General features: G+C 42.7%; 1 protein-coding gene across 1 annotated transcript in view; it reads right to left on the reverse strand.

Moving 5' to 3' along the window:
• Window positions 1-230: 230 nt before the first annotated feature.
• NUP107 (nucleoporin 107) overlaps window positions 231-27,695 on the reverse strand; it is a 101,618-nt gene continuing 74,153 nt past the window's right edge. Inside the window, exons 23-28 of the mRNA XM_077469173.1 lie at window positions 25,145-25,247; window positions 24,835-24,995; window positions 20,342-20,467; window positions 13,357-13,470; window positions 8,465-8,632; window positions 231-471 (exon numbers count right to left, since the gene is read on the reverse strand). Of these exons, the coding sequence (XP_077325299.1) occupies window positions 364-471; window positions 8,465-8,632; window positions 13,357-13,470; window positions 20,342-20,467; window positions 24,835-24,995; window positions 25,145-25,247 (780 nt within the window). The 3' untranslated portion in view covers window positions 231-363. The remainder of the gene's footprint in view (window positions 472-8,464; window positions 8,633-13,356; window positions 13,471-20,341; window positions 20,468-24,834; window positions 24,996-25,144; window positions 25,248-27,695) is intronic.

Here is a 27,695-nt window from a genome sequence, read left to right on the forward strand (position 1 = left end):
CAACCTGGCTCTGGAGCGAGCGTGCTCCAGAATAGAAGGTAAGGCGCCACTCTGTGCGATACCATTGCACAGAGCAGGTAATTATAACATCTTTTTTTATTCTACGAAAAAAAATATTGCCTTTATAACCACCTATACAGCTGCCACATACAAAAGTATATTTTTAGTGTGCTAAAATATTCACAACTTAAAGTTTAAACGTTGATGCAAAAAATTTCTGCATTGCAATGTCAGTTTTACTGAGAAAATGTATTTTATTATAAAAAAAAAAAAAATTTTTTATCTGGCAGCAACTTAAGAAAAATATATTGGTTTTGAACAGTCACAGAAGCTGCTGCCACCTTCTTTTCTCAAACAGTGAAATTAGGACTGGATTTCGTAACCCAGAGGATCGAGCTGCATATCCAACAACATCAGCGATGATTCTCTTAATTTCTGCAATAGCTTCCTCAACTCTGCCTTGGAAAACACCTGAGAACACAGAAAAACATGTTTAGGATACATCAGTAATAGAGACCTAGAATAATGAAATACAATTTGTTGTTAATTAACTCATCGGTTGGCACCAAATAGGAAAGAAAAAAAAAGGTGTAAGGTGTTAATCCAGTCTAACCATTCAATGACATCTTATTTTTGTAGCATTAAAGAGAACAGAAACCTAAAAGTCAAACGTTAACCCGTTCACGCTGACAGTATGCATATATGAAGCCCCCACTGGACTTGGCTTTTTTCCCGCACAGAGATCAGGGTTTCGGTGGGAGCCCCGGGCTCCATACAAATTATCTGTACCTGAAACTCTCAGGTTCCCCGTCACCCAATTGCTGTGCTTCTGATTGGCCATCACAGTGATCAGTCACTGTGAAGCCCACCCCCTGTGTTTCTCTGTGAATGGAGAGGAGGGATACATGGGGGTTATTTACAAAAGGAAAATCCACTTTGCACTGCAAGTGCACTTTCAAGTGCAGTCGCTCTAAATCTGAGGGGTAGCTCTGAAATGAGTGGAAACTCTGCTGATTTTATTATCCAATCATGTGCAAGCTAAAATACTGTTTTTTTTAAAATTTTCGTTGCATGTCCCCCCTCGGATCTACAGCGACTGCACTTTCAAGTGCAAAGTGGATTTATCTTTAGTAAATAACCCCCATTGTATCTCTCTCTCCTTTCCAGAGGGGGAAAAAAAAAAAATAGCTAGATCAAGGTTGGATCTAGGTCAGTGCCATGATTAGTTTTAGGGTCAAAGGTCAAGGTCCATTTTTGGCAGAAGAATTATTTTTTTAAAGCATTTTTTTAATTCATAGTGCGAGTTATTGTCCGTTTTAGGTAGGATTAAAAAAAAAAAAAAAAAAAAAACGCACATTGTTTCTGGGCTGTACTACGGGTACAAACAACAAATACACACATATGTGGTATCACTGCGATCGTCCAGAGCAGGAGAATTAAATTTTCGCTTGTTTTTTGGTGGAAGGTTATGGTAGTAACAAGAAAAATACAGCTACATTAAAAAAATGTGGGCCAGTTTTCCTATGATAATAAATGAAAATCAGGAGATATCCATGACCATTTACCACCAAATGAAAGCCCAATTTGTCCTGAAAAAAAAAAAAAAAAGGGGGTAAAATCCACCTGGTTGCACAAAGTAGTTTTACTAACAGATAAAAATTGCAAAATTGTTCTCCGGTATTAACAGTTTTTACCCTTAGGCGTGAAGGGGTTAATCAAAAAAATGGCATTTCTGAACTAACTGTAAAGTCCTTTCCTCAGTAGTCCATTTTACAGTATAATTACGCAGCAAAGTAAACCATCACTCATTGATTTATGATGGATCAGTTTAGTGCATAATTAGGACACAATATTGGTGTGCTTTTTCCAAATCCAACATCAACGTGTTTTTCAGTCAGTCAATTTGTGCTTCCGTAGTACAGCTGGGTCTGTATGTTGCCATTTCACATAACAGATATAAGCCATGCATATGAACTGGTCTCTGGGGTGGACATAGGGACCAAAACAGAACTACCATACTCCCAGGCAAAGTCACAGCAAGCTGGTATATCAAGGGCTGGGGCAAATAGCCAGCTAAAAATACTGGGGGTGTATTCTCATATGGGCAGAAAATAGAGAAAGTACTTACCAATAAATAAGACTTCTTTCCCTAACAGGGAAAAGGGCAACAATCCCCATGGAGGGGAGTCATGAAGACTTAAATTTGATATTCTGGAGATAAATAGTAAAAAAAACATCCACCCCAAAACAGGGAAAGATTCCACCTGATTTCTATACACCACAGTATGCACCTCTCTTGATTTTAAAGTACAAATTAGGACATACAAAACCAAGCCAACAATACTGGGAACAATGCTATGAAGTCAAATACAAAAACAATAGAAGCTGGCATTAGATGAGGCCGCAAATGCCCATCTAGTAGAACGGTAGAGAACATGAGGATAGAAGACAAAAGCGACACCCTTACAATCTTTGCAAACAGCTTCCCAATACAGAAAACCCAAGAAGCCCTCACAGAACTTCTAAAGCTGGGTTGGCAACCTGTCCATGATCTACCAGTTGATCACCAGTAGGTGACAGGTAGACCGTGATCCTTCCCTGCCATTCATAACTAAAGCATAGTAAACTGTGTACTATGCTTCAGTTTATTAACAGGAAACCGCTCAGCACAGAGCACTTCCCATTCATTCACTGCCCAGTGCAGCTGAGGTTGCAGAGAAAGGGACAGGAAATCTGTCACTAAACCCCCGCCCCCCCCCCCCCCCCCCCCAACAGGGCTCCTAAAAAAAATTGAATACACCAAAAATAAAAAATAATTTGTTGTGAAATCTAATAAAATCAATCCATCAATCCTCTGCCCTACTGACACTGTCCACTTTTAAAGGTAGGCCAAGTTTGTTTTTACAGTAACAACTGTTTTATTCGATTTTTCTAAGTTTCCCTTACTATTACCCCTGTTCTAGAGTGTGCCTTAACAGGAAGGGGTGAAACCCTGATTTCATGAGTTTATTAACTTGGATATTGATCTATCTGAGCCACCTAGAGATGGTGTAAAACAAAGCCGAAGCACCCATACAGGGTTCATATGGGGGTGGGGGGGGAAGCATATCAGGTCTTGTAAAGGAAGCAGTGCATGAGAGATTACAGCCTGAACCCCAATCCATGCCATACAATGAAATTTCCTTTTGGTGAACTGAAGTCAGACAATGAGAGGAATATCTTGGTTAAGGTGAAAGGCAGAAATTTGGGCAAGAAGAAAGTTCTGGGCTTCAACTCCACCTTGTCTCAGTGCAAATCTGAAAGGGCGCTTTGCAGGATAAGGCCACCAAGTAAAACACTTGCTTCACAGAGGTAATGACTACAAAGTAAACTAAAGTCAAAAGGGGAGTAAACTAAAGTCAAAAGGCGAACAAAAAAAAGGGAAAAAGACATTCTAAACAAAAGTCTTAAAAAGAGTAAAAAAAAAAAAAAAAAAAAAAAAGACTGAAAGGACAGAAATTTGACATTTTCTGGTGGGTGGGCACCAAAATGCCCATTTATACATAGCTGAATGAAGGAGAAGTTTCATCCTGCTAAGAATCTCCTAGGAGGAAATTCCCAAGACTCATACTAAAGTGAAATATGCCTTCCATGACCAAAGATTGAACTTGCAATAAGACTTCACAACTAAATCAAGGAATCAAAAGATACTCTTCAGAACCAAGTCTTCAACAACAAAAAAGTCAGCAACCACTGAAGCAGGATGGAACTTGAGTCCATTAGAGGAGCCGGGTGATCATGAAGAATGCATGGAGCTTCTATCAAGTGACTTTCCAGGTTAGAGTACAACATCTCCCAAAGTCAGTTCACAACAATAAGGATCACCAGAATGTCCTCCATCTTGATCCTGTAAAGCAGATGAGAGAAATCCCAAAGAGCCAACAGAATCCACTTCTTTCTCTAGAGCAGGGGTAGGCAACCTTAAAGAAGTGGAAACCTACCTGTACAACAAGGGATAAGTCAAAGATCACCGGGCACAGCGTTGCCTTCTCACACCTGATTTAAACGTCTAATTGCCATGCTACCATTTCACAATTGCATGCATTGCACAGCAATCGTGTTTAAATAAGGTAGTGAGAAGGCAACATATCACCAAAATTTGTGCTAGCAGGGGGTATTTCAGCATTGGGCAGATTTGTATTGGGAGGAGGGGGAGGAATGTATGCTCTGTAATGGCAGGTCAGCAAGTCCAGCCTGTGATCTAGTCACCTGATCACGATCTACTGGTTGCTGACCCCCACGCCAGAGGATCCCTGTACTGGAGACAAACCTGTCAAGTTTGTTGTTGAATCTTGAGGATAAAAAGGCCACATCTTGCATCACCCAACTGTGACTCAGGTACAAAACTCCAGAGTGTGGGGACCAGTCACCCCCGGTTCCAGCCATTGCCAGCTCTTGAGGTCTACCTGTTAAAAGTTATGCCTAGGATGAAAAAGGCAAATATGAAGTTCTACCCAGGACAAGGGCAGATTTAACGCTCCAGATGCCACGAGACTTGTAGTTCCTCCCCGACTGTTGATGTAGGCATTGTCTGACTAAATCCAGATCAGATGACCCGGCATTGCAGAAACAGCCAAATTACCCAAAGTTTCAGGTGGATTGTCAGGAGACAAACTCCTTCCATGAACTAGCTGACTGAAGCCTCTGTATGAGCAGGGTGCCCAGAACCTCTTCCTTGATTCCAGAGCTGAATTCTCAAGCTACTAGGCAAGTGTCTTTGGTGCCAATGAAAGACTAGACTGACTTGTAACACAATGACAGAATGTTGCATTGTAGAGATCTGGGGTGAAACTGGGCAAATGGGACTGCCCTGTAGGAGCTACCATGAGGCCAAAGACTCTTATGCAAAAGGCAGAAAAATCACATGATTTCTGGACAGTAAAGCTTAAATCTAAAATTGAAGAGAAGTCTTTGCTTCTGATTCTGTCTACAGCTCAGGTCCGAGTGTTTCTTCACAGCAGATACTCCTAACAATGTAAATTCCATCAATGATTACTAATGTTCAGAATCTAACCAAAAACGATGTAATTTACAGAGAACACAGGCTCTGTTAGGTGACAGATTAACTGATCTTTCACAGTAGTGTCATATAAAGTATTCCACAAAGCAGATGCCACAAGAGTACAACGGGGTTACCGTATATACTCGAGTATAGGCCGACCCGAATATAAGCCGAGGCCCCCAATTTACCCCCAAAAAAACTGGCAAACTTATTGACTCGTGTATAAGCCGAGGGTGAGACATGCCTGTCCATCCCTGTGTGTGTGTCCGTCCATCCCTGTGTGTCCGTCCATCCCTGTGTGTCCGTCTATCCATCCCTGTGTGTGTCCATCCATCCATCCATCCCTGTGTGTGTGTGTCTCCATCCATCCATCCATCCATCCCTGTGTGTGTGTGTCTCCATCCATCCATCCATCCATCCCTGTGTGTGTGTCTCCATCCATCCATCCCTGTGTGTGTGTGTATCCATCCATCCGTGTGTGTGTGTGTGTGTGTGTGTGTGTGTGTGTGTGTGTGTGTGTGTGTGTGTGTGTGTGTGTGTGTGTGTGTGTGTGTGTGTGTGTGTGTCCATCCTACCTGTGTCCCGAGCCTTTGTCCCGAGCCTCCGTCCCGTGTCGTGCCTTGCCTTCGTCCCGTCCCGTCCCGTCCCGTGCCGTGCCGTGCCTTGCCTTGCCTCCGTCCCGTGCCCTCTTCGTCGGCGGCCATTGTAAAATTCAAAAGCCGCGCCTCCTCCTTCGCCTGTGATAGGCGGAACACTGAATTTCCCAGCAGCCTGTGTTCCGCCTATCACAGACGTCGTATCATCCTCGTCCGTAGTACGAGGATGATACGACGTCCGTGATAGGCGGAACACAGGCTGCTGGGAAATTCAGTGTTCCGCCTATCACAGGCGAAGGCGGAGCCGGAGGCGCGGCTTTTGAATCAGAATGGCCGCTGTCTGTCTGCTCGACACGCTGATCGAGCGGGCAGACAGCGATGACTCGAGTATAAGCCGAGGGGGGCACTTTCAGCCTCAAAAAAGAGGCTGAAAATCTCGGCTTATACTCGAGTATATACGGTAATACTTGGCCTGTACTTTTGGAAAGATTGGCACATGCAAATAAGCATTTTTTTATGTCCACAGAAACCTGCCGTATTATATGCAGAAGTTCTAGTCTCAAATGAAGGCATTCAGAGCTTAGAGAGATTCAAGATGCCCAAAATGCTTAAACCGTTTTTCCCATAGAAACTGGGGCAATTACATGTTGGTTAAAAAGACCCAAGAGAGTTTAATGGTGATCTGGCTAGTCTGTGCTATGACACATGGGAAACAGGTGAAGGTTTCCAATTGCTTAAAAGTTGGACACCGGAGAATCCACTATAGAAAGGGGCGACTAGTTTTAATGAAATCCTCAGTTAAAATTAATTTGCAGGCTAACAAATCCAAAAAATGTCCCCTGCCCCTTCCTAACACCTATGCTGACCAAGCTGTGTAAGAAAGATGTATATACTTTTCTATTTTCTGGCTGCTTGATCTTCCCCGTGTCACCCGGTGACTCGCTCTTCCTCTGCCCGGTGGGTTCTCGGCTCTTGATTGAGTAGATTGATAGCAGCGCAGCCATTGGCTCCCGCTGCTGTCAATCAAATCCAATGCCGCGGGCGCCGGGGCTTAGTCCGGCATTCGTGTCTATGGACGCAAATGCTGGACTCAGGAGAGCACTTCTCCTAGGGTGTTATCTGATCCGGGGAGGAGCCGCGAGAGCTGTCGGGGGACCCCAGAAGAGGATGTTTGGGGGCCACTTTGTTTAAAACGAGCTGCACAGTGGAGGCAAGCATGATTTTTTTTTTTAACCACTTCCCACCCGGCCTATAGTAGAATGACGGCCAGGCGTTGGTTCAGTTATCCTGACTGGGCGACATATGACGTCCTGCAGGATAACAGCCGCTGCCCGCGGGTGCACGCAACGCGGTGATCAGTGGTGTGGGGGGTCAGTCTGACACTGCTACACCGATCTCGGTAAAGAGCCTCCGACAGATCATGATGTAAACAGCAAGAGCCGTTGATCGGCTTTTCCTCACTTGCGTCTGACGAGGGGTGGGTGGTGGGGTCTGCACTGATTGCTTATCAGCACAGCCCAGGACCACCAGGGAAGCACCTAACATGTGGATGGCCAGGTAAATCCCCCCCATCGCCATGTACATGTGAAAATGAATGCCCAACATATGCCAATCAGTGCCCACAAATGGGCACAGTAAAAATCGGTGATGCCCAGCAATGCGACCCATCAGTGCCACCCGTGCCCACCTATCAAGGTCCACCCATGCCGCCTACCAGGGCCCATCAGTGAACATCAGTGGCCATCATTGAAGAAGACTTATTTACAAAAAAATAAAAAATTAACAGAAACAAAGAAAACTTTTTTTTTTTTCAAAATTTTCGGTCTTTTTTGCGCAAAAACTAAAAAATCGCAGAGGTGATCAAATACCAAAGGAAAGCTCTATCTGTGGGAACAAAATTAGTTTAGGTACAGTGTAGCAATTCAATTTGCGACAGCGCTTAAAGCTGAAAATTGGCTTGGGCAGGAAGGTGTATAAGTGCCTGGTATTGAAGCGGTTAAACAACAAAACAATCTCTTTAAGGCCCCTTTCACACTGAGGTGCTTCTGCAAGTAAAACATTTGAGCACTTTTGAAGAGCTTTCCATTAATTTCAATGGAGAGGGGCGTTTTTTTTCACCGGCCTCCCAGCCCACTGCCTCTGTATAAAAGCATTCATCGATATTAATGGAAATAGGTGTTTTTTTTTTCTGTTTTTTTTTAGCGTGAAGGGGTCTAAGAGGGAAGTTTAAGGAAAAATGTTTTCACAGCCCCCTTTACAGTACATAGTCCACCTCCCCCTGCACAGTACACAGCCCCCCATTCAGTACACAGCCCCCTGCACTCCCAGGAGAGGAGTGCAGGGGAGAAGTCTCCTGAAACAGCACTGCCAGCATACTCTACAGTTAGGGGGAAAAAAAAAATATATATATCTCACTGCCAGCCCCTTCCACACTGCTCCTTCTGCGTCACTTATATTGTAAAACAAAGCTTCCATATACCGCAAAAGCTCAGTTTTTTTCACTGATCTGGTCACATGACAGCTCTTCTCTGACTTTACATAGATGGTCATGCGACCTCCTCCTCCTGCTTTAGATTGAAGGAGGAGGGGGGCGGAGGAGGGCGGAGGGGGGGGGGCGGAGGAGGGGGGAGGAGGAGGGGGGCAGAGGAGGGAGGAGGGAGGAGAGCCAGGAAAAAATAAATAAAAAATGAGCTATTGAGATATTTCCAAGCTTTGTTTTTACAATGACACAGGAGGAACAAATTAAGGCAAATTATGCTATAATACTGTACTCCTAGAAAGTTTGCAGTAAATATTCACAATCATGCAGTTATTTTACTATACCTACTTTATATAGCTTATGGTTTTCTGATGAGACCACATCAGCCAGCCGTAGACATTCCTGGTACTGCTTTGTGTTGTGCAGCACAGTGTGCAGCAAGTAAGTCATCATTGGTAAGCACTGGCTCCGTAAAAAGGTCATTTCGTTCTTACGTTCTGGATCCTCCTCTGCATCCTACGGTAATACGGAAGCAAAATTTCAGTTTTCACACAAAAAATATAATTACATTTACATTTCTTATATTGCATTTTTTTTGGTTGACCTTCATAGCTTTATCAGCAAAAGAAACTGCACAGTATTCATAATCCTTTGTAGATGCTATATTGTTCCACATTATACTACAATCTATATTTCACAACTGCGGTGACAGGGGTAGCACAGTTTTTCCATGCACAGACAGTGTAAACTAGAGCTTATACAAGATGTTGCAATTACCCACTGTAAACAGTCAGTCAGACTCCTTTCACACCACACTGCCCATAGCATGGACGGTAAAACGCTGCTATTTTTAGCGGTGTTTTACCTACGGATTTACGGCGCATTTCGCCCAGTAGCGGGGCGCTTTTACCCCCCGCTAGTGGCCGAGAAAGGGTTAAAACGCCGCAATAGCGGCGTTTTGCCGGCGGTATTACAGCGCTGCCCCATTTCAATGGGGAGCAGCGGTGGAGGAGCAATAAACACACCGCTCCAAAGAAGCTGCTGGCAGGACTTTTCCCTGATGTCCTGTCAGCGCACAGCTGTAGTGTGAAAGCCCTCAGGCTTTTACACTACAGACAATGGTGCAGCTTTTTTAGGGCAGATTACAGGCGCTATGTCTAACGCTATAGCGCCTGCAAAACGCCCTGGTGTGAAAGTGGTCTCAGTGTTTTAGAACATAGTAGCTCAAACAGCACTGGGAAAGAACTGCTCCCTTTTGGTGGCGCTCATTCCATAACAGGAAAGCACTACAGGACACGGCCCTGAAGACACTGAACTAGAAGTGCAAGCTACTGCAGTGTCTGTTTTGGCAGGGAGTGATGTAATGTGCATCTCAGTGCATCACACCGCTTGTTTTTTCCTCAACCTTATTTAAAATGTCACAAAAGTAGTGACAGTTCATTTTATGTCACTGCACAGCAGTGCATTTCGCTGGTGTTATGTGAAATGCAGTACGAAAAACTGCAAATCACAACAGAGTGGGGTTGATTTAACAAAACTGGAGAGTGCAAAATCTGGTGCAGCTCTGCATAGAAACCAATCAGCTTTTAACTTCAGCTTATTCAATTAAACTTTGACAAAAAAAAAAACAACCTAGAAGCTGATTGGTTTCTATGCAGAACTGCACCAGATTTTACACTCTCCAGTTTTAGTAAATCAACCCCAATGTGTGGATGAGCTCTTACTCTGTGGTCCATACTATACATAACCCTCTATAACAGTGGTCGCCAAACTGTGGCCCTTTGCTCACCTTGAGTTGGCTCTTGAGACACTGTACTCACTAATATAAAGCATTAATCCTCCCACTGACACCAATGATGGAGCATTATTCCTCCCACTAATAACAATGATGGGGTGTTATTCCTTCCACTGGAACCAATGTTGGGGCGCTATATTCCTCCCACCGATACCAATGATTAGGCACTATTCCTCCTACAGATATCAATGACAGGACACTATTCCTCCTCCTACTGACCACAAGCACTATGCTTTTTTTATACTCCCACCGATCATCAAGCCCGAGACATCGTCCGCTCTGATTCTGGAGCATTTTCTACTTCCACTGACCAATGCCAGGCCCCACTAAAGTCTGAAGGACAGAAAACTTGCCATTTGTCAAGACCTCTGCTCTATATTAAAACATTTTGATGCTTAAAATAATCATAGAAATTCACTAGGGGGTGCATTGCCTCCACTTTTTTGTGGAGAGCCGACTACGTAAATGCACATTAATCCAAAAATACTGTTAATTGGCTTATGCAAACTTGCAGTAACCAACAGTGACTAAAGTTGTTCTCACTTTCAGTCTAGATCTCCTTTTTATAATATGCAAACACAGGGAAAATGGCGCTGTTCACAACAAATACACCTACACTCCATACACTCAGTGCACACAAAAATGTAATCAGCCCACAGCTGTGTGTACAGATAATATCTCCATAACTAGAAAAGCTACAATTTCTGGGGAAATTGTGTGAAGTGTTCTTGCCTCCACCTACTGGAGTGGGCGGAGTAACTGGGGGGGGGTCATAATGTTTTGGCTGGTCATGGGGTTGTCAGCTTTTGTCCCCTCCCGCTCTAGTTTTGAACATTTCGCTATGCATTCCTATGGGACAAATTTTGCCGCAAAAACGCTGATATTTCTTGAACCATTCGGCGAAACGTTCCACAAAGTAATAGCACACCAATCGGGAATAATCCACACGTTTTGTAGTGTAAAAGCTGTGGGAGGAGTTAGGGTGGTAAATTTGGCTATAATAATATATATGTGACATAACAGTAAGTGCTCTTGCAATACAAGAACACTTAAAGCGGACCTCCACCCTGAAGTGGAAGTTCCGCTCATCTGATCCCTCCCCCCCTCCGGTGCCACAATTGGCACCTTACAGGGGGAGGGGGGTGCAGATACCTGGATAATCCAGGTATCTGCACCCACTTCCAGGACAAGCTAGCCGCAGATGCCCCGCCCCCCGTTGTGTTCTGGGAGACACACAGTTCCCAGGACACAGCGGGGACCAGTGGAGAAGCGCGGCACGCATGCACAGTAGGGAACCGAGCAGTGAAGCCGCAACGCTTCACTTCCCGATTCCCTGACAGAGGATGGCGGCGGGGGCAGCGGAGAGACGAGCGATTGCTCATCTGCCGCCGACATCGCTGGACCCTGGGACGGGTAAGTGTCAAATTTATTAAAAGTCAGCAGCTGCAATATTTGTAGCTACTGGCTTTTCATTTTTTTTTTTTTTTAAAAGGTGCAGCTCCTCTTTAACTAGAAAAGCTACAATTTCTGGGGAAATTGTGTGAAGTGTTCTTGCCTCCACCTACATTTTAGAAAAAAACACTTTTTTTAAATTATTTTTTTTTCTAAATTTCCTAATTCCCCTCAGAGCTGTGCGGGAGGAGGAGCTATAATTCCCCTCAGAGCTGTGCGGGAGGAGGAGCTATAATTCCCCTCAGAGCTGTGCGGGAGGAGGAGCTATAATTCCCCTCAGAGCTGTGCGGGAGGAGGAGCTATAATTCCCCTCAGAGCTGTGCGGGAGGAGGAGCTATAATTCCCCTCAGAGCTGTGCGGGAGGAGGAGCTATAATTCCCCTCAGAGCTGTGCGGGAGGAGGAGCTATAATTCCCCTCAGAGCTGTGCGGGAGGAGGAGCTATAATTCCCCTCAGAGCTGTGCGGGAGGAGGAGCTATAATTCCCCTCAGAGCTGTGCGGGAGGAGGAGCTATAATTCCCCTCAGAGCTGTGCGGGAGGAGGAGCTATAATTCCCCTCAGAGCTGTGCGGGAGGAGGAGCTATAATTCCCCTCAGAGCTGTGCGGGAGGAGGAGCTATAATTCCCCTCAGAGCTGTGCGGGAGGAGGAGCTATAATTCCCCTCAGAGCTGTGCGGGAGGAGGAGCTATAATTCCCCTCAGAGCTGTGCGGGAGGAGGAGCTATAATTCCCCTCAGAGCTGTGCGGGAGGAGGAGCTATAATTCCCCTCAGAGCTGTGCGGGAGGAGGAGCTATAATTCCCCTCAGAGCTGTGCGGGAAGAGCTATAATTCCCCTCAGAGCTGTGCGGGAGGAGCTATAATTCCCCTCAGCTGTGTGGGAGGAGCTATAATTCCCCTCAGAGCTTTTGTCCCCTCCCACTCTAGTTTTGAACATTTCGCCATTCATTCCTATGGGACAAATTGCGCCGCAAAAAATACGATATTTTGTGAACCATTCGGCAAAACATTCCACATAGTAATAGCACACCAATCGGGAACAATCCGCACGTTCTGGTATATTACTCTCTACATAGTGTAAAAGGTGTGGGAGGAGTTAGGGTGGTAAATTTGGCTATAATAATATATATGCGAGATAACAATAAGTGCTCTTGCTATGCAAGAACACTAAAGTGCTATTGCGTAATCTAAAAAATCAAAAAAGCACATAAACAATGGTATGTGAATGGCAAAAATCTATTGAATCAATACTTTGTAAATACACATGTCTTCCTACAGTGCACAGAAATTCATAGAATTTATAAATAAAAACAAAAAGTGCCTAAAAATACTTTAAATTTCCACCCACAAATAGAATAAAGTGCAAATAAGATAATGAAACTATCCAGAATAAAGTGTCCAAAAATATATGAAAGTCCAAATATTAAAAAAGAAATTATGAAAAAATGATACCAAAAATATAAATAAATATCTTCCAACCACAGTCCACAAGTGAAAAAATGTGCAAAAACAGCAAGGAAAAGTGTGACTTTTCAGTGCTCCCCTCCTGCGTATTTACTCACCAGAGCGCCTCGCCCCAGATGGGGTAACAGGCATATATAACTCTAATTTCATATCGGGTGTTCCTCCAATATGGGTATCTATAGGGTCAGCTGTAAATAGGACCTCCAATCATTGTATCTCTCCACAAACAAATTAGTGTCAGCAGCAGATGATCCTTCCACCCATTAGTATATCAGCAACGGGCAGTAGTGTTTCTCACTCTTCGCCGATCATTTAAACCCATTTGCCGATCAACTAAAACCTAGGTGTATTTGTTGTAAACAGCACCATTTTCCCTGTGATTGCATATTATATTTTAGCTTCAATTCGTTTTTCTTAAGCGCGGAGATCTTTGAATTTTTTTTCTATATCTCTTTTTAATGCTACCACACTGAACAAACCCCACGTGTTCACATTATAGCATGCTTCAAAAGAACACAAAATATCATACTTACATCTCTGACATCTACCATCCAGCCGCCCTCAACAAATAGCAAGACATTATACATTTTCTCTTTCACGTCTGCAGTTAATGCATCAAGGTGATCCTTCCATGTATTATACATTTCCTGTTAGGAACAAAAGCAGATAGGAACAAAAACTTAACATTTACTCCATTACAGATTTCTATGGTCATCTTTGTGTTCTTATCACATTTTGTTCTCTCCAGCATCTTTAGGCCTCATGTAGTTTTGTGGTTTTCCAGTATGCCTTCAGATGCATTCTGCTAGCAGTCATATCAGTCTGAGAGGTTAATTCACAGGTGCTTCTGACATTCTATGCAAAAACCCTTGTACACAGGCCCTGAATCTGAACTAAACTCAGATTTAGGCAATCTTCAGGAAATACTGGGCTGTTTTACAGTCAGTGCAAGTAGGTTCAAACTAACCTGTCTAATGACTAATGGGCACAGCCAAGTTATAACTGTTTTGTTGTAATTATGAAGAAATAACACATTTTATAATCTTCTGGTGGAGATGTTAAATTCAGTTAGGCCTCAAGTCAGATGAACTAAAGGTCTTTGTGAATTTATATGTTTTCCAAGTTTTCACTGGGTCAACTAATTGTAGATTATACAACCCTTACATTGAAACAGAGTTGCTCGAACAAAACAAAGATGATGTTTACCTATATTGGTGGGTAAATAAAAACGACAAACACAGCCATAGAAAAAAGTTACACAAATACGTGAGTAGACTCATCATATAGAAATTACCCTCGACTAACGAAACCTATTGTGTGGGATTTTAGGAATTGTGGATACAGCTAAAGTCTCTCTAAATATTCATTGAGTCTGTACAAAGTTAACTTCAAATTGTGCAGTATTATGTGTACAATACATGTGATTATAAGGCATTCAAATTTGATTATATTCCAAGCCACATGATTTTAGTATCTACTGACCAAATGACAATTCTGCTATAAAAAGGTAAAAATATAAAGGGTGTGACAAATTACAAGTAGAATTGTTTAGATGCCAATCAGTATTATGAAAGACATATGAATCGTGATTATAACTGTATAAAAACTTACACATAGCATGTGTCTTTAGATAAACAAATATTAACCGGATATACTAGAATTATACATTTATCCATGTAATCATTTTATGTGGTATTGAAAAAAAAAAAAAAATATATATATAAATAGAGATATATAGATAGAGATAGATAGAGATATATATATATATATATATATATCTCTATCACCATTTTATGTAATAGTGATTAAATCAAAACGATGAGAATATTGTATATTATACCAGAATAATAAAAATAAAATATATTCCTCTGCACCAATATACAAAACAGATACACATTACGAAAATAGAACATATTATTTAACCACTTGCTTACTGGGCACTTAACCCCCCCTCAGTCCCAGACCAATTTTCAGCTTTCAGCGCTGATGCACTTTGAATGACAATTGCGCGGGCATACAACACTGTACTCAAATGAAATTTTTATCATTTTTTTCCCACAAATAGAGCTTTCTTTTGGTGGTATTTAGTTACAGCTCGGAGTTTTATTTTTTGCTAAACAAACAAAAAAAGATGCAAAAAAAAATTAAAAAAAATCATGTTTTAATAGTTTGTTATAAAATTTAGCAAACGGGTCATTTTTCTCCTTCATTGAAGTGCGCTGATAAGGCGGCACTGATAGGCTGCATTGGTGGGCACTGATGGGCTGCATTGGTGGGCACTGATAGGCATAGTTAAGGCGGCACTAATAGGCACAGATAAGGCGGCACCGATGGGCACAGATAAGGCGGCACTGATGGGCACAGATAAGATGGCACGGATGGGTGGCACGGATAAGTGGCACGGATGGACACTGATAGGTACCACAGATAGATGGGACTGATGGGCACTGATAGGTGGCACTGCTGGGCGGCACTGCTGGGCACTGATGGGCGGCACTGGGGTGCAGCACCTTTGAGGCAGATTGGGTGGCACTGTGGGGTGGCACTGTGGGTGGCACTATGGGCACAGACGGGGGGCACTTACTTTTAGTTATACTTCAGGATGGCACTGCGGGAGGCAGGTGGGCACTGGCAGGTGGCATGTGGTGCCTTGCATTGCTGGCCGTGATCGGGACTGATGTCCCGATCACGGCCGCCGGTGATCGGCTTTTTTTTTTCTCCTCGCGCTGTCAGCGCGAGGAGGAATAATAGCCAATTACCGGCTCCGTTCTATCACATGATCAGCTGTCATTGGCTGACAGCTGATCACGTGATAAGGGGTCGGGATCGACCCCTTGCACGGATCGGTGATCAGGCGAGTCTCATAGACTCGCCGATCACAGAGCGCGCCGCGCGCGCCCCTCAGGGGGCGCGCAGGCCCCTCGTAACCGGGACGACGTCAATAGACGTAGTCCCGGAAATCTAGGTCCGCGCTAATGCCGTCATTCGGCAATAGCGCGGTACCCAAGTGGTTAAAAGAGATAGTTCAGAACGCATTTTTCTGCTCTCAGACATGCCTAGTGGTTGAAGGTGATATTACCTGAAACTCACTAAAAACTAAATTATTACATTTCTTTAAACCAATGGAAAAGAAACCATACCTTTTGGAATGAGCCTTTTAGAATTTTATGATCTTATTGCCGGAGAGGGCATTTAGAGGGAGAAGAGATGCCATGAAGGGACACTCAAGATGATTCAGAAATGCCTGATTACCATCAATCATACACGCAGACATACACCATTCATCTCCTCACACTTACATTCATGAAGATTCCTGAACACATTATGCTTTGGAACTCTGAGGTCGCAAGAAGCATTTCTTCTTTGAGTTTCCATCTTGAAAGTCACAGCAGACATTCTAAAAACTCTGCTAACCAGCAATTCAGACCAGTAGCCGTTTTGGAACAGTTAATTATGTCGGGTTGATTTCATCTTATATTTATTGGTTTTCTCTTAAATATTGATCTATTAAATATTATACTATCGATCATTTTTCTCCCGAATCAATAACCACCTTGTAGATTTTTTTTCTACAAAGATTTCGTTTTCAATATATATTTTTAATTTTGAATAGTTTCCACTATAATACATAAACATCTAATTTTATTTCAGGCTGTTAACCACTTACGTACCTGCAGTATAGTAATGGTTGAATTTGTGAAATATAGACATTCTTCCAATTGTCATTTTGCAAGGTTATTGATTCTACAGGGAAGTTTATCACTGTTGTAGCACATCAAAGATACTACACTCCAATTTAGCGGGTATTTCTATTGATATTCAAGATTTTAAGTAACGCAAATCGGTATTTAATATTTTATGTAAAGTTTTTGTCAAACTACACACACACATACATATACATATACATATACATATATATATATATATATATATATATATATAATAAGCACAACAGTTTCAACTAAAAAAAAAACAGGCAGGCATGTTCGGTCATCTGCACTGTGGGTGCCCATTACGCCAGAGTTTTAATTCACTTTCCTATTAATGTTCTGGTCTTGTGACCCATTAATAGGCTATGCAGTAGATTAGTTAGGACAACCTGATTTAACGGACCACATTAACCACTTTCAGACCGGACCAATTTGCTGGTCAAAGACCAGACCACTTTTTGCGATTCGGCACTGCGTCGCTTTAACTGACAATTGCGCGGTCGTGCGATGTGGCTTCCAAACAAAATTAACGTCCTTTTTTTCCCACAAATAGAGCTTTCTTTTGGTGGTATTTCATCACCCCTGCGGTTTTTATTTTTTGCGCTATAAACAAAAATAGAGCGACAATTTTGAAAAAAACGCATTATTTTTTACTTTGTTATAATAAATTTCCCCCAAAAATATATAAAAAAACATTTTTTTCCCCTCAGTTTAGGCCGATACGTATTCTTCTACATATTTTATGGTAAAAATCCCCAACTTTCAAAATCCAATTGTCATTGGGACAGAAAGTAAGGTGAAACCTTCTGAATAGGGGCACAGACAGCAAAACAAAACGATACAGAGGTGTTAACCCTTCCTTATGCCATCAAAAAAGCTTAAAAATATTTTTTGGCTGGAGCTACACTTAAAAAAAATGAACCTGTTCCAACTTACAAACAGATTCAACTTAAGAACAAACCTACAGACTCAATCTAGTTTGTAACCTGGGGGCCGCCTTAAGCAACATCCCTTTAAAACCCCTCACCGGCAGTGCTTGGGGAGAAAAGGTGGTTACATGGCCCTAAACAGAAAATCAGCCCAGGAGAGGCTAGAAGTCTGAAATATATGGCCAGTTGGTATTTAAACATTTGAAATAAGCCCTGGATGAAACTATTAATCTGAAATGCACAGCACATACTGTGCCTTGATAATCAAGAGTACACGTCATACAAAAGTCGAACTTTGAAAGACATTTGCCTCCTGCTTTTATTTGCATAAACACATCAGGGTACTCCATCATCATGTGTTTATATTACAGTAGCCACTCTACACTCTAGATATAATTTAAAGCTGATGTCCATGTTTACTTTAACCACTTCAGCCCCGGACCAATTGTCAGCCTAAGGACCAGAGGTCTTTTTACAATTTCGCACTGCTTTAACTGGTAATTGCGCAGTCATGCAATGTTGTACCCAAACAAAATTGGCGTTCTTTTCTTCCCACAAATAGAGCTTTCTTTTGATGGTATTTGATTGCCTCTGCGATTTATATTTTTTACAATATAAAAGGAAAAATAATACTGAAAAAAAAAAAAAAAAAAAAAAAAAAAAGATATTTTCTACTTTTTGTAATAAGAAAAATCGAATAAACTAAATTTTAGTCATACATTTAGACCAAAATGTATTCAGCCACATGTCTTTAGTAAAAAAAATAAAAAATAAAATAAAAATGTCAATAAGCGTATATTTATTGGTTTGCGCAAAAGTTATAGCATCTACAAACTAGAATACATTTTCTGGAATTTACATAGCTTTTAATTTAGGACTGCCTATCTAATTTCTTGAGGTGCCAAAATGGCAGGGCAGTACAAACCCCCCCCAAATGACCCCATTTTGGAAAGTAGACACCCCAAGGAAATTGCTGAGGGGCATGTTGAGCCCATTGAATATTTTTTTTTTTGTGTCCCAAGTGATTAAATAAATGACACACAAAAAAAATAAAAAAAAATAAAAGTTTACAAAAAGTTGTCACTAAATGATATATTTCTCACACATGCCATAGTTATATGTGGAATTGCACCCCAAAATATATTCTGCTGCTTCTCCCGAGTACGGGGATACCATATATGTGGGACTTTTTGGGAGTCTAGCCGCGTACGGCACCCCAAAAACCAATCACTGCCTTCAGGATTTCTAAAGCCGCGTACACACGGGCGGACTGTATGGCCAACTTAGTCCGTCAGACAATCCGGACGGACAGTCCGTCCTACTTTCGAATGAACGGACTTGACCACACACGGATGCACAAACAGTCCATCGAAAGTTTGCGCGATGACGTGTACAGCACGTACGACGGGACTAGAAATAGGAAGTCCAATACACAGCAATGCAACCTTTCGCTGTGTAAATCCTTTCTGAGCATGCGCCATACTTAGTCCGTCGAACTAGCCTACTCACGAGCGGATTGTCCGCTGAAACCAAAGTCTGACGGACAATATTACGGAAATTCCGAAATACTTAGTCCGCCAGACTGCACGCTGAAAAAGTCCGCTGAAGCCTACACACGAGCGGACTGTCCGCTGAAATGTGTTTCGACGGACTAAGTTGGCCAGACAGTCCGCCCGTGTGTACGCGGCTTGAGGCCATAAAATGCCAAAACACCACAACCCCCCCCCCCCCAAATGACCCCATTTTGGAAAGTAGACACCCCCAAGCTATTTACTGAGAGGCATGTTGAGTCCATGAAATATTTTATATTTTGGCAGAAGTTGCAGAAATATTAAATTTTTTTTTTTTTTGCACAAAGTTGTCACTAAATGATATATTGCTCACACATGCTATGGGCATAAGTGAAATTACACCCCAAAATAAATTCTGCTGCTTCTCCCGAGTACGGGGATACCACATGTGGGGGACTTTTTGGGAGCCTAGCCGCATACGGGACCCCGAAAACCAAGCACTGCCTTCAGGATTTAAATATAAAAAACACTACCAAAAAAAAAAAAACTGTTAGCGAATGCAGGGATCAGGCCTGACTCTGCAGTTATGTTTTGAGTGTTTTGTAAGTGACAGCGATCGATCGATACTGCACTTGGGTGGGTTGGGCGGAAGGACAAAAACGCAGGTGCTAGCAGGTATCTGGGCTGATCCCGCTAACAATGCGTTTTTTTTTGGAACCCTAAACTGCTGGGGACGCTAGACCCTAAAACCTAATTGACATCACCCGCCGGGTAATCAGGGGGTTAAACCTTTATTGGGTAATAAGTGGTGGGTGCCCTGATGCTATAAAAAGCAAACTAACCAACCGGAGTCACCCGTCACACTTATATGGTGATCACTGGTGAAAGGGTTAACTCTAGGGGCAATCAGGGGGTTAAAATCTTTATTAGGTAGTATATGGGGGTACCTAACGCTATAAAAACCTGGCGGTGAACATAAAGAATAACATGCTACCTAGCGGCACCAGTGACACTAATGCAGTGATCAGAAAAACGATTGCTTAGTGACACTGGCAAAAGGGGGTGAAAGGGTTAACTAGGGGCAATCAGGGGGTTAAAACCTTTATTGGGTAGTATATGGGGGTACCTAGCGCTATAAAAACCTGGAACACAGTGCTGTATATTTGTTTGAGACAGCCTGGCCCAAATTAATTCTTTAAAGTGAAAACAAAAAGCTGTACATCAGCTTTAAAAATGTAGGATTGGACAAACCCTTTGCTCAAAATGCCCTGGGCATGCCCCATGCACATTGCCTCAGTGACAAGATTGCTAGCGTTTCATTTATTTTGCCAGCAACAATATGAAAAAAAAAAAAAAAAAAAAACTCACCTCATATTTCTTTTCTGTGTGTTCATAAGCGACTTTCTCTGTGAAGGAGGCATGCTCAACCAGTGTTGGTTTCTGAGGACAGGAATTCATGTGCTTGAACCACTCATTGAACACTTCATGTGCTTCCTATGAGAAAAACAGCAGCGCATTTACTACACACACAGTTCATTTCTGCGAGTAGTCGCATGCAAGCCCTCTACATCAACTGTTCAGATTGAAAAATGTTAAAGTGACACTAAACCATATCCTATTCTCCAAAAATAATCTATATATAGACCCTGTACTGGCCCTGTAATCCATTTTTCATTAGTTTGCCTGGGCCAGTTTACAATGGGAATCACATAGGACTTGTGCATTCCTGTGCGATTCACATGCAGTGTGATTTCAGTAATTTTTTTTGCCAAAGGGCTGAAATCGCACAAAGTAATGCATGCACTACTTTTGGAAACTCACTGCAACCAGATTGCATGATAAGTCTGTACCATGCGATCTAGTGCAAGCAACTGTAGTGAGATTTGATCGTGGTGCAGAAGGATGAGGAGTACCACCCACAGTCCTGGTAAAAATAAAAAAACCCTCAGAGCAGAATCACTCTTGCCTGAATGGTAATCAGAATAAAGACAAAATAAACCAACCCAACTGAACGTCTCCAGCAAAGAAGCGCATAGCTCCCTTAAAAGTTGTCCAGGTATCCTATATAAGAATACCTGAAGTAAGAGCGAGCCCCAGAACCGACACCATGACATTGTTCAATATTTTGGGGTGCCACAACTGAAAATAGCAATCAAACACACTTTGTGTAGTGGAAAAAAAAAAAAAAAAAACACAACATGCAAGTATCTTTTGCAACCATTTTGGGAGGGAGGGAGAGGAAGGAGAAGGATGTTGCGCTGTAGGCTAACCCTTGCTGCAAAGGTGAGCCCATTCCAAGCACAAACCCTGTATAAATAAAAATGTATAGCGAAGGGTTGAGGATGCTTGGGCGGCTGCCATGATTCAAATCTTGAGATCATTGGATTAGAGCAGTGGTCATCAACCCTATCCTCCGGGCCCACTAACAGGCCAGGTTTTATGTATTAGATTGGAGAGATGCAGACTAGAATACTGCAATCACTGAGCAGAAAATAATATCACCTGGGATGTATTTCAGTTATCTTGCAAACCTGGCCTGTTAGTGGGCCTTGAGGACAGGGTTGATTACCACTGGATTAGAGGACACTGGAAGTAGTAGGTAAAACTAGCAACTTCTGCAAGAAAACTAACAAAAAAAGGTTTTTATGGCCTACCTTAACCCCTGAACCTGGGGTTCTGCAGGCATACAGTGCCTTGAAATTATTCATACCCCTTGAAATTTTCCACATTTTGTCGTCATGTTACAACCAAAAATGTAAATGTATTTTATTGGGATTTTATGTGATAGACCAACAGAAAGTGGTACATAATTGAGAAGTGGAAGGAAAATGAATGTTTTTTTTTTTTTTTTTTACAAACATGTGAAAAGTGTGGCGTCCATTTTTATTCAGCCCCCTCGAGTCAATACTTTGTAGAACCACCTTTCATTGCAATTACATCTGCAAGTCTTTTTGGGTACAACTCTAGCAACTCTGCACATCTAGAGAGTGACATTTTTGCCCATTCTTCTTTGCAAAAGAGCTCAAGCTCTGTCAGATTGAATGGAGAGCGTCCGTAAACAGCAATTTTCATGTTTTGCCATATATTCTAATTGTATTGAGGTCTGGACTTTGACTGGGCCATTCTAACACATGAATATGTTTTGATCTAAACCATGTTATTGTAGCTCTGGCTGTAGGTTTAGGGTTGTTGTCCTGCTTGAAGGTGAACCTCCACCCCAGTCTCAAGTCTTTTCAGACCCTAACAGGCTTTCTTCTAAGATAGCTCTTTGTTTGGCTTCATCCATCTTCCCATCAACTCTAACCAGCTTCACTGTCCCTGCTGAAGAGAAACATCCCCACAACATGATGCTGCCACCACTATGTTTCACGGTGGGGATGGTGTGCTCACGGTGATGTGCAGTGTTAGTTTTCCGCCACACACAGCATTATGCTTTTAGGCCAAAAAGTTCAATTTTGAATCTCATCCGACGAGAGCACCCTCTTTCACATATTTGCTGTGTTCCCCACATGGCTTCTCACAAACGGGAGTTATGGCTTTCTTTCAACAACTTTCTTCTTGCCACTCTTCCATAAAGGCCAGATTTGTGGAGTGCACAACTAATAGTTGTCCTGTGGACAGATTCTCCCACCTGAGCTGTGGATCTCTGCAACTCCTCCAGAGTTACCATGGGCCTCTTGGCTGCTTCTCCGATTAATGCTCTCCTTGCCCGGCTTGTCAGTTTAGGTGGATGGCCATGTTTTGGTAGGTTTGCAGTTGTGCCATACTCTTTCCAGTTTCGGGTGATGGATTGAACAAGTTCCTTGGCCTGCATGATGCGGTTTGTACACTAAGGTTCTCTAACAAACCTCTGAGGGCTCACAAAACAGCTGTATTTTTACAGAGATTAAATTACACACGGGTGGACTCCATTTACTCATTAGGTGACTTCTGAAGGCAAATAGTTTCACTAGATTTTAGTTAGGGGTACCAGAGTAAAGGGGGCTGAATTCAAATGCACGACACGCTCTACAGATATTTATTTGTGAAAAATTTATCACTTTGCTTTCACTTCACAAGTGTGCCACTTTGTTTTGGTCTATCAAATAAAATCCCATAAAAAATACATTTTGGTTGTAACATGATCAAATGTGGAACATTTCAATGGGTATAAATACTTATTCAAGGCACTGTAGAGTCCTTGAATGAGGATACTTCCATGTTCTGGAATATTCACATCTCCCTACACCTCTCCTCTCTATACTCCACTGGTTTCTTCTGAGAGAGGGGGGGCACTACTGACCAAAGAAGCCCAAACTGGCAAGTATTCCCGAAATCTGCTTCTGCAATAGCAGATGGAAATTCATCCCTTGTCACAAATGAACTGGAGGAAGGCACCCCAGAAGTAGTGGAAATACCAGATAGCTGAAGGGAGTCAGAGCAGCATAGAACATGCTGAGCCCCAGGGGACACATTGCTTGGGGAGCTACATCCCAATTCCTCCCTACCTGACTAATGTATTTGAAACCCCTCACACCTACATCCCCCTCCTCTCTGCCATCTGTGACACATTGGCCTACTGACATGTATGTAGGGACCCTTGGAGGACAGTGATCCCAGCCAGCCAAGGGCGCACTGTGCCAGTAAGCATCAGAATTCTTCTAAACATTCTGTTAGCACCCCCAGCCCCACAAGGAATACAACATGCTGTAACTAGTAGTCAACCCAACTTGTAGTCTGCCACCAAGACATCCAGCTGAGCCCAAGTAACCTCCTGTGACCAGGGATGCACCACACTGACCTGTGCGACCTGTAGGCCCACACAGCTTGGTACAGCCTCACGGGGGGGGGGGGGGGGGGGGGGGGGATGGGAAGGGAAGAAAAGCCGCCTGCACTGCTGCTCTAAGAGGCAACCACAAACATGTTCTGGCCCCACCAGCTGTATGGTGCATGCACGTAGGAGGCTCGGCAGTCCTGAGGGAATGCAGCTGGCCAAGAGCTCCTTTTGTCTTCTGCATTCGGCACCTGAAACCTCTCGGACTTCCCCTAAGCACTGCTACATAGCACTTGGGGTGGTCCAGGGAGTACAGTATGGTAATAAAAAACAAAAACAAAAAACAAACACACACACACACACACACTGTAAGTGACAAAATAGAGCAAGTACACCACACTCGGGGAAAAAGAATAAAAATAAAAATGGCTGCACAGAAAACACCCTTTTTCGTAACCCACTTACAGTTGGGGGGGGGGGGGGAATCCCTAAGGCTAGGGGGGTCACCAGCAGGGACTACTGCAGGGCACTCGCCATTCCTTGCCGCAGGAACCCCAGGGGGGGTCGTCCATCCAACCTTCACCTATCATGGTGGATTTTGCACACAAGGGTCTTCAGGGACTTAACTACCCAGTTCACCGCCCTGGACTTGTGTAGCACCCTACTGGATCACCAGGCAACGAAAGTATCTGTGCACAGGGCTTCATAATGCAGTGTCAATGAGCAACCTTTTAGGTCATCTTCACTTTGCTTGGGTACCACTCCTCTGAATGATGAAACTATAGGATAATGAATCTGGATAAAACCAGTCTCTTGACCCTGAGTGGAACCTTTGACAAGCTAGCCAAATTTGTGCAGAGAGCTGCACAACTGTGGCAATCACCTTCAGGCACTAGCAGAAAACTGAAGCCTTGCCTGCAGGAACATCCCGTTTTTGCCAGTGTATAATCACCTGAAGGTGGCAACATAACCCCATTTGTAATGAAAGGAAAGACGCTCTGTGATGTAGGATAAAGAAGTATTATATATAAAAAAAATGTATACATATACACACACACACACAGCAAAAGCTAGACCAATGGCACATGCTAATAATAGCAGTGCTTACCAAGTATGCTCTTATACACAGGTGTTCCCGTATAGCATTGTCATCCTCTGCTGACAGAATGTTGTCCATGCCTTGTTCTTCCAGTTGATTGTAGATTTCCGTTATAGAATCCGAGGGAATTTTGGCATACACTTCTTTTGCAGCATCATGTTTTTTTAATGCTAAAAATGAAAGCACATTCATCAGTCACAATTTAAAAAAGGCATTCAAGAGGTAAAATGTAAAATTACCTTTCCAGCAATCATGCCATAATGTGCAAATCATTTGTTTTTGCAGAAACATGAAAGATACCAGACACATTATTTCTTACCCAGAAATTTCCTGATAATTGCATTGCTCTGCTTTAGTGCCTCAGCTCTCTGTGCAGGATCAAACACCAGCCAATCGATCACATCTATCTTTGCACGGTCCTCCTGCCAGGAAAAATTAGGGTCAATTATAAAAATGTGGTAACGTTCCCAGAAATCTGTTATCTTGCTTACATAAAGAAAAATAGGATTTTTAAAACAGCTTACCTGTAAAATCCTTTTCTTTGATGTACATCAGGGGACACAGAGCCATAGTAATAACAATGCGGGTTATATTGGATCATCAGGTGCTGGACACTGGCACGCCCCTTAAAGCGTGTACTTCCCCCATATAACCCCTCCCAGTCCTCAGTTTTGTAGCCAAGCGCAATATAAGTGCATAAGAAGAAAGGGGGGGACCTCTGTGTCCCCTGATGTACATCAAAGAAAAGGATTTTACAGGTAAGCAGTTTTAAAAATCCTATTTTCTTTTCTTACATCAGGGGACACAGAGCCATAGTAATAACTATGTGGGATGTCCCATAGCAATGGCAACTAAAAAGGGGGAGACGGAACAATAAAAAAAAAAAAAAAAAAAAAAAAAAAAACAGGAGGCCAGAGGACTCACACTGCAGCCTGCAGTATATGCTGTGCCCAAAGGTAATAGCCTCATGACTGTTAATATTGATTTGATAAAAAAATCGGATAAAAGTATGAACCGAAGACCAAGTCGCGGCCTTACAGCTCTGAGCCATAGAGGCCCGATGATGCACCACCCAAGAGGCACTAATCGCCCTGGATGAGTGTGCTCTTAATATAAGAAGGAAGAATTTTCTTCTTTAAGCTGAAGCTTGAACAATCACTTGACAAATCCATTTGAAAAAATATGGATCTTGATGCTGCCTGTCCATATCTTGAACCCTCTGGCAGTACCAACAAAACCTGAACCAGGTTCAGCGATCCCGCCAGGCACTCGTGCGACTCTGCATCTCAGTGCTTCCTGTCAGCTCTATCAGGGGCTCCAAGTCAGAGTTGTAAGAGGCTGTCCTCTGCATATCAGGCTCCATCACCCGGTACGTGTGAGGACGCGGGTGATGTCACGCTCAGTCACGTGGTTTCCGTACGCGTTGCGTCCCAAAGGGGTGGGACTTTATCAGCGGCCAGTGCGATGTATGCGAATGCACTTATCTTTTTGAAATAAATATGGCTTTATAATCAGAGAGCACTAGATTTTGCTATTTTTATTTTATGTGTGTTTTCTGGAGAAAAAAGGACGATGCTATACTAGAGATACGGCAATCTCTACAAGTGATACCAGGATTCGGATCTGTCTATTAACACTTGAAGGGGAATGCTGTATTAGACCTGTCTGATTTACTTAGGGGTCCATCTCCTGAGGTGAGCGGCCAGTTCTGTCGGTGGTGGAGGGTGTCACTCAAGTCACCATACTTGATGTATAGATCACCTGATTCACTGGACTCCTTGAGGCTTTTATGCTGAGCTCATCATTTTCTTCTCTTATTTATGTAAAACCTTTATACCAAAAAGGAAAAATAAATAAATAAACTGATGCAACTGCTTAAAAAGTGTAGCTGGAGTTTGGTTCCAACTTTTCAGTGTATTTAAATCTGCTAGTACATCTAATGCCCCCCTCACTCAGACTGACATCCAAAAGGCTCTCTGTTGCGCCTTCATCCAGAGTGTCGGCACAGGAGGCGTATTGCAGGCCAAATCAAGTTAAAGTTAATACAGAGGAAAAAAGCCTAAAAAACAAAAACTAACGAAGCCACCATATTTAATGCTTGGTACGCTGCAATATATTACATTTATGTCATTGTGTTTAATACCGCTAAAAACAAAAAAACAACAGGGGTTATAACCCCTTACTTATTCTATTCAAAATGAAAAGTACAACTTTAGGCAAAACAAGTACAAATGACAGCAAGACTACATGGTCACGATAGATCACCAGGAATGATCTTTACAGGCAAGAGCAGAAGTAAAGGCAGCCAGAAAAATAACCTTCCAAGGGAATATCCCGGATGGGTTCAAAACAGAAATTTTTCCTAACACAAAGTACCAAGTTGAGGTCCCACAGAGTTCTTCCCAGTGGAATAATACACGTGACGCTTTGTACAAAGGCACATACACAGGAATGCAAAGCAATAGGTCTCTGAAAGAACATCCAAGGCCAAAGTCAGACCCTTGATTGTCAACATACCCTGGTCAACTTCCAGTTTAAGGCCAGGATACAGTCCACAACATGCTTGAAAAAATTAATTCCCGAGCCTCATATCTACCAAAATGAGACTTCCATGTTCGGTGGTAAATCCTCCTTTGAAGTTGCCTTCAATACAGTAGAGATAACTGAAACGGACACTCCCTATCTTTCAAGGCCCAAGGCTTCAACAGCCATGCCATTAAAAAGTCAGCAATTGTAAATGATAGATTGGACCTTGCAACAGGAGGTCAGGTGGATCCAGTAGGGTCCAAGGTTGATCCACCATCAAAGTTTACAATTTTGGAGTAAAAGGTTGTCCTGGGCCAGGCTGGAGCTCTCAGAATCAGATGAAT

Source organism: Lithobates pipiens, unplaced genomic scaffold (genome assembly GCF_037356315.1).
Source record: "Lithobates pipiens isolate NorthernLeopardFrog02 unplaced genomic scaffold, aLitPip1_a1.2 Scaffold_8, whole genome shotgun sequence".
Classification (NCBI taxonomy): domain Eukaryota; kingdom Metazoa; phylum Chordata; class Amphibia; order Anura; family Ranidae; genus Lithobates; species Lithobates pipiens.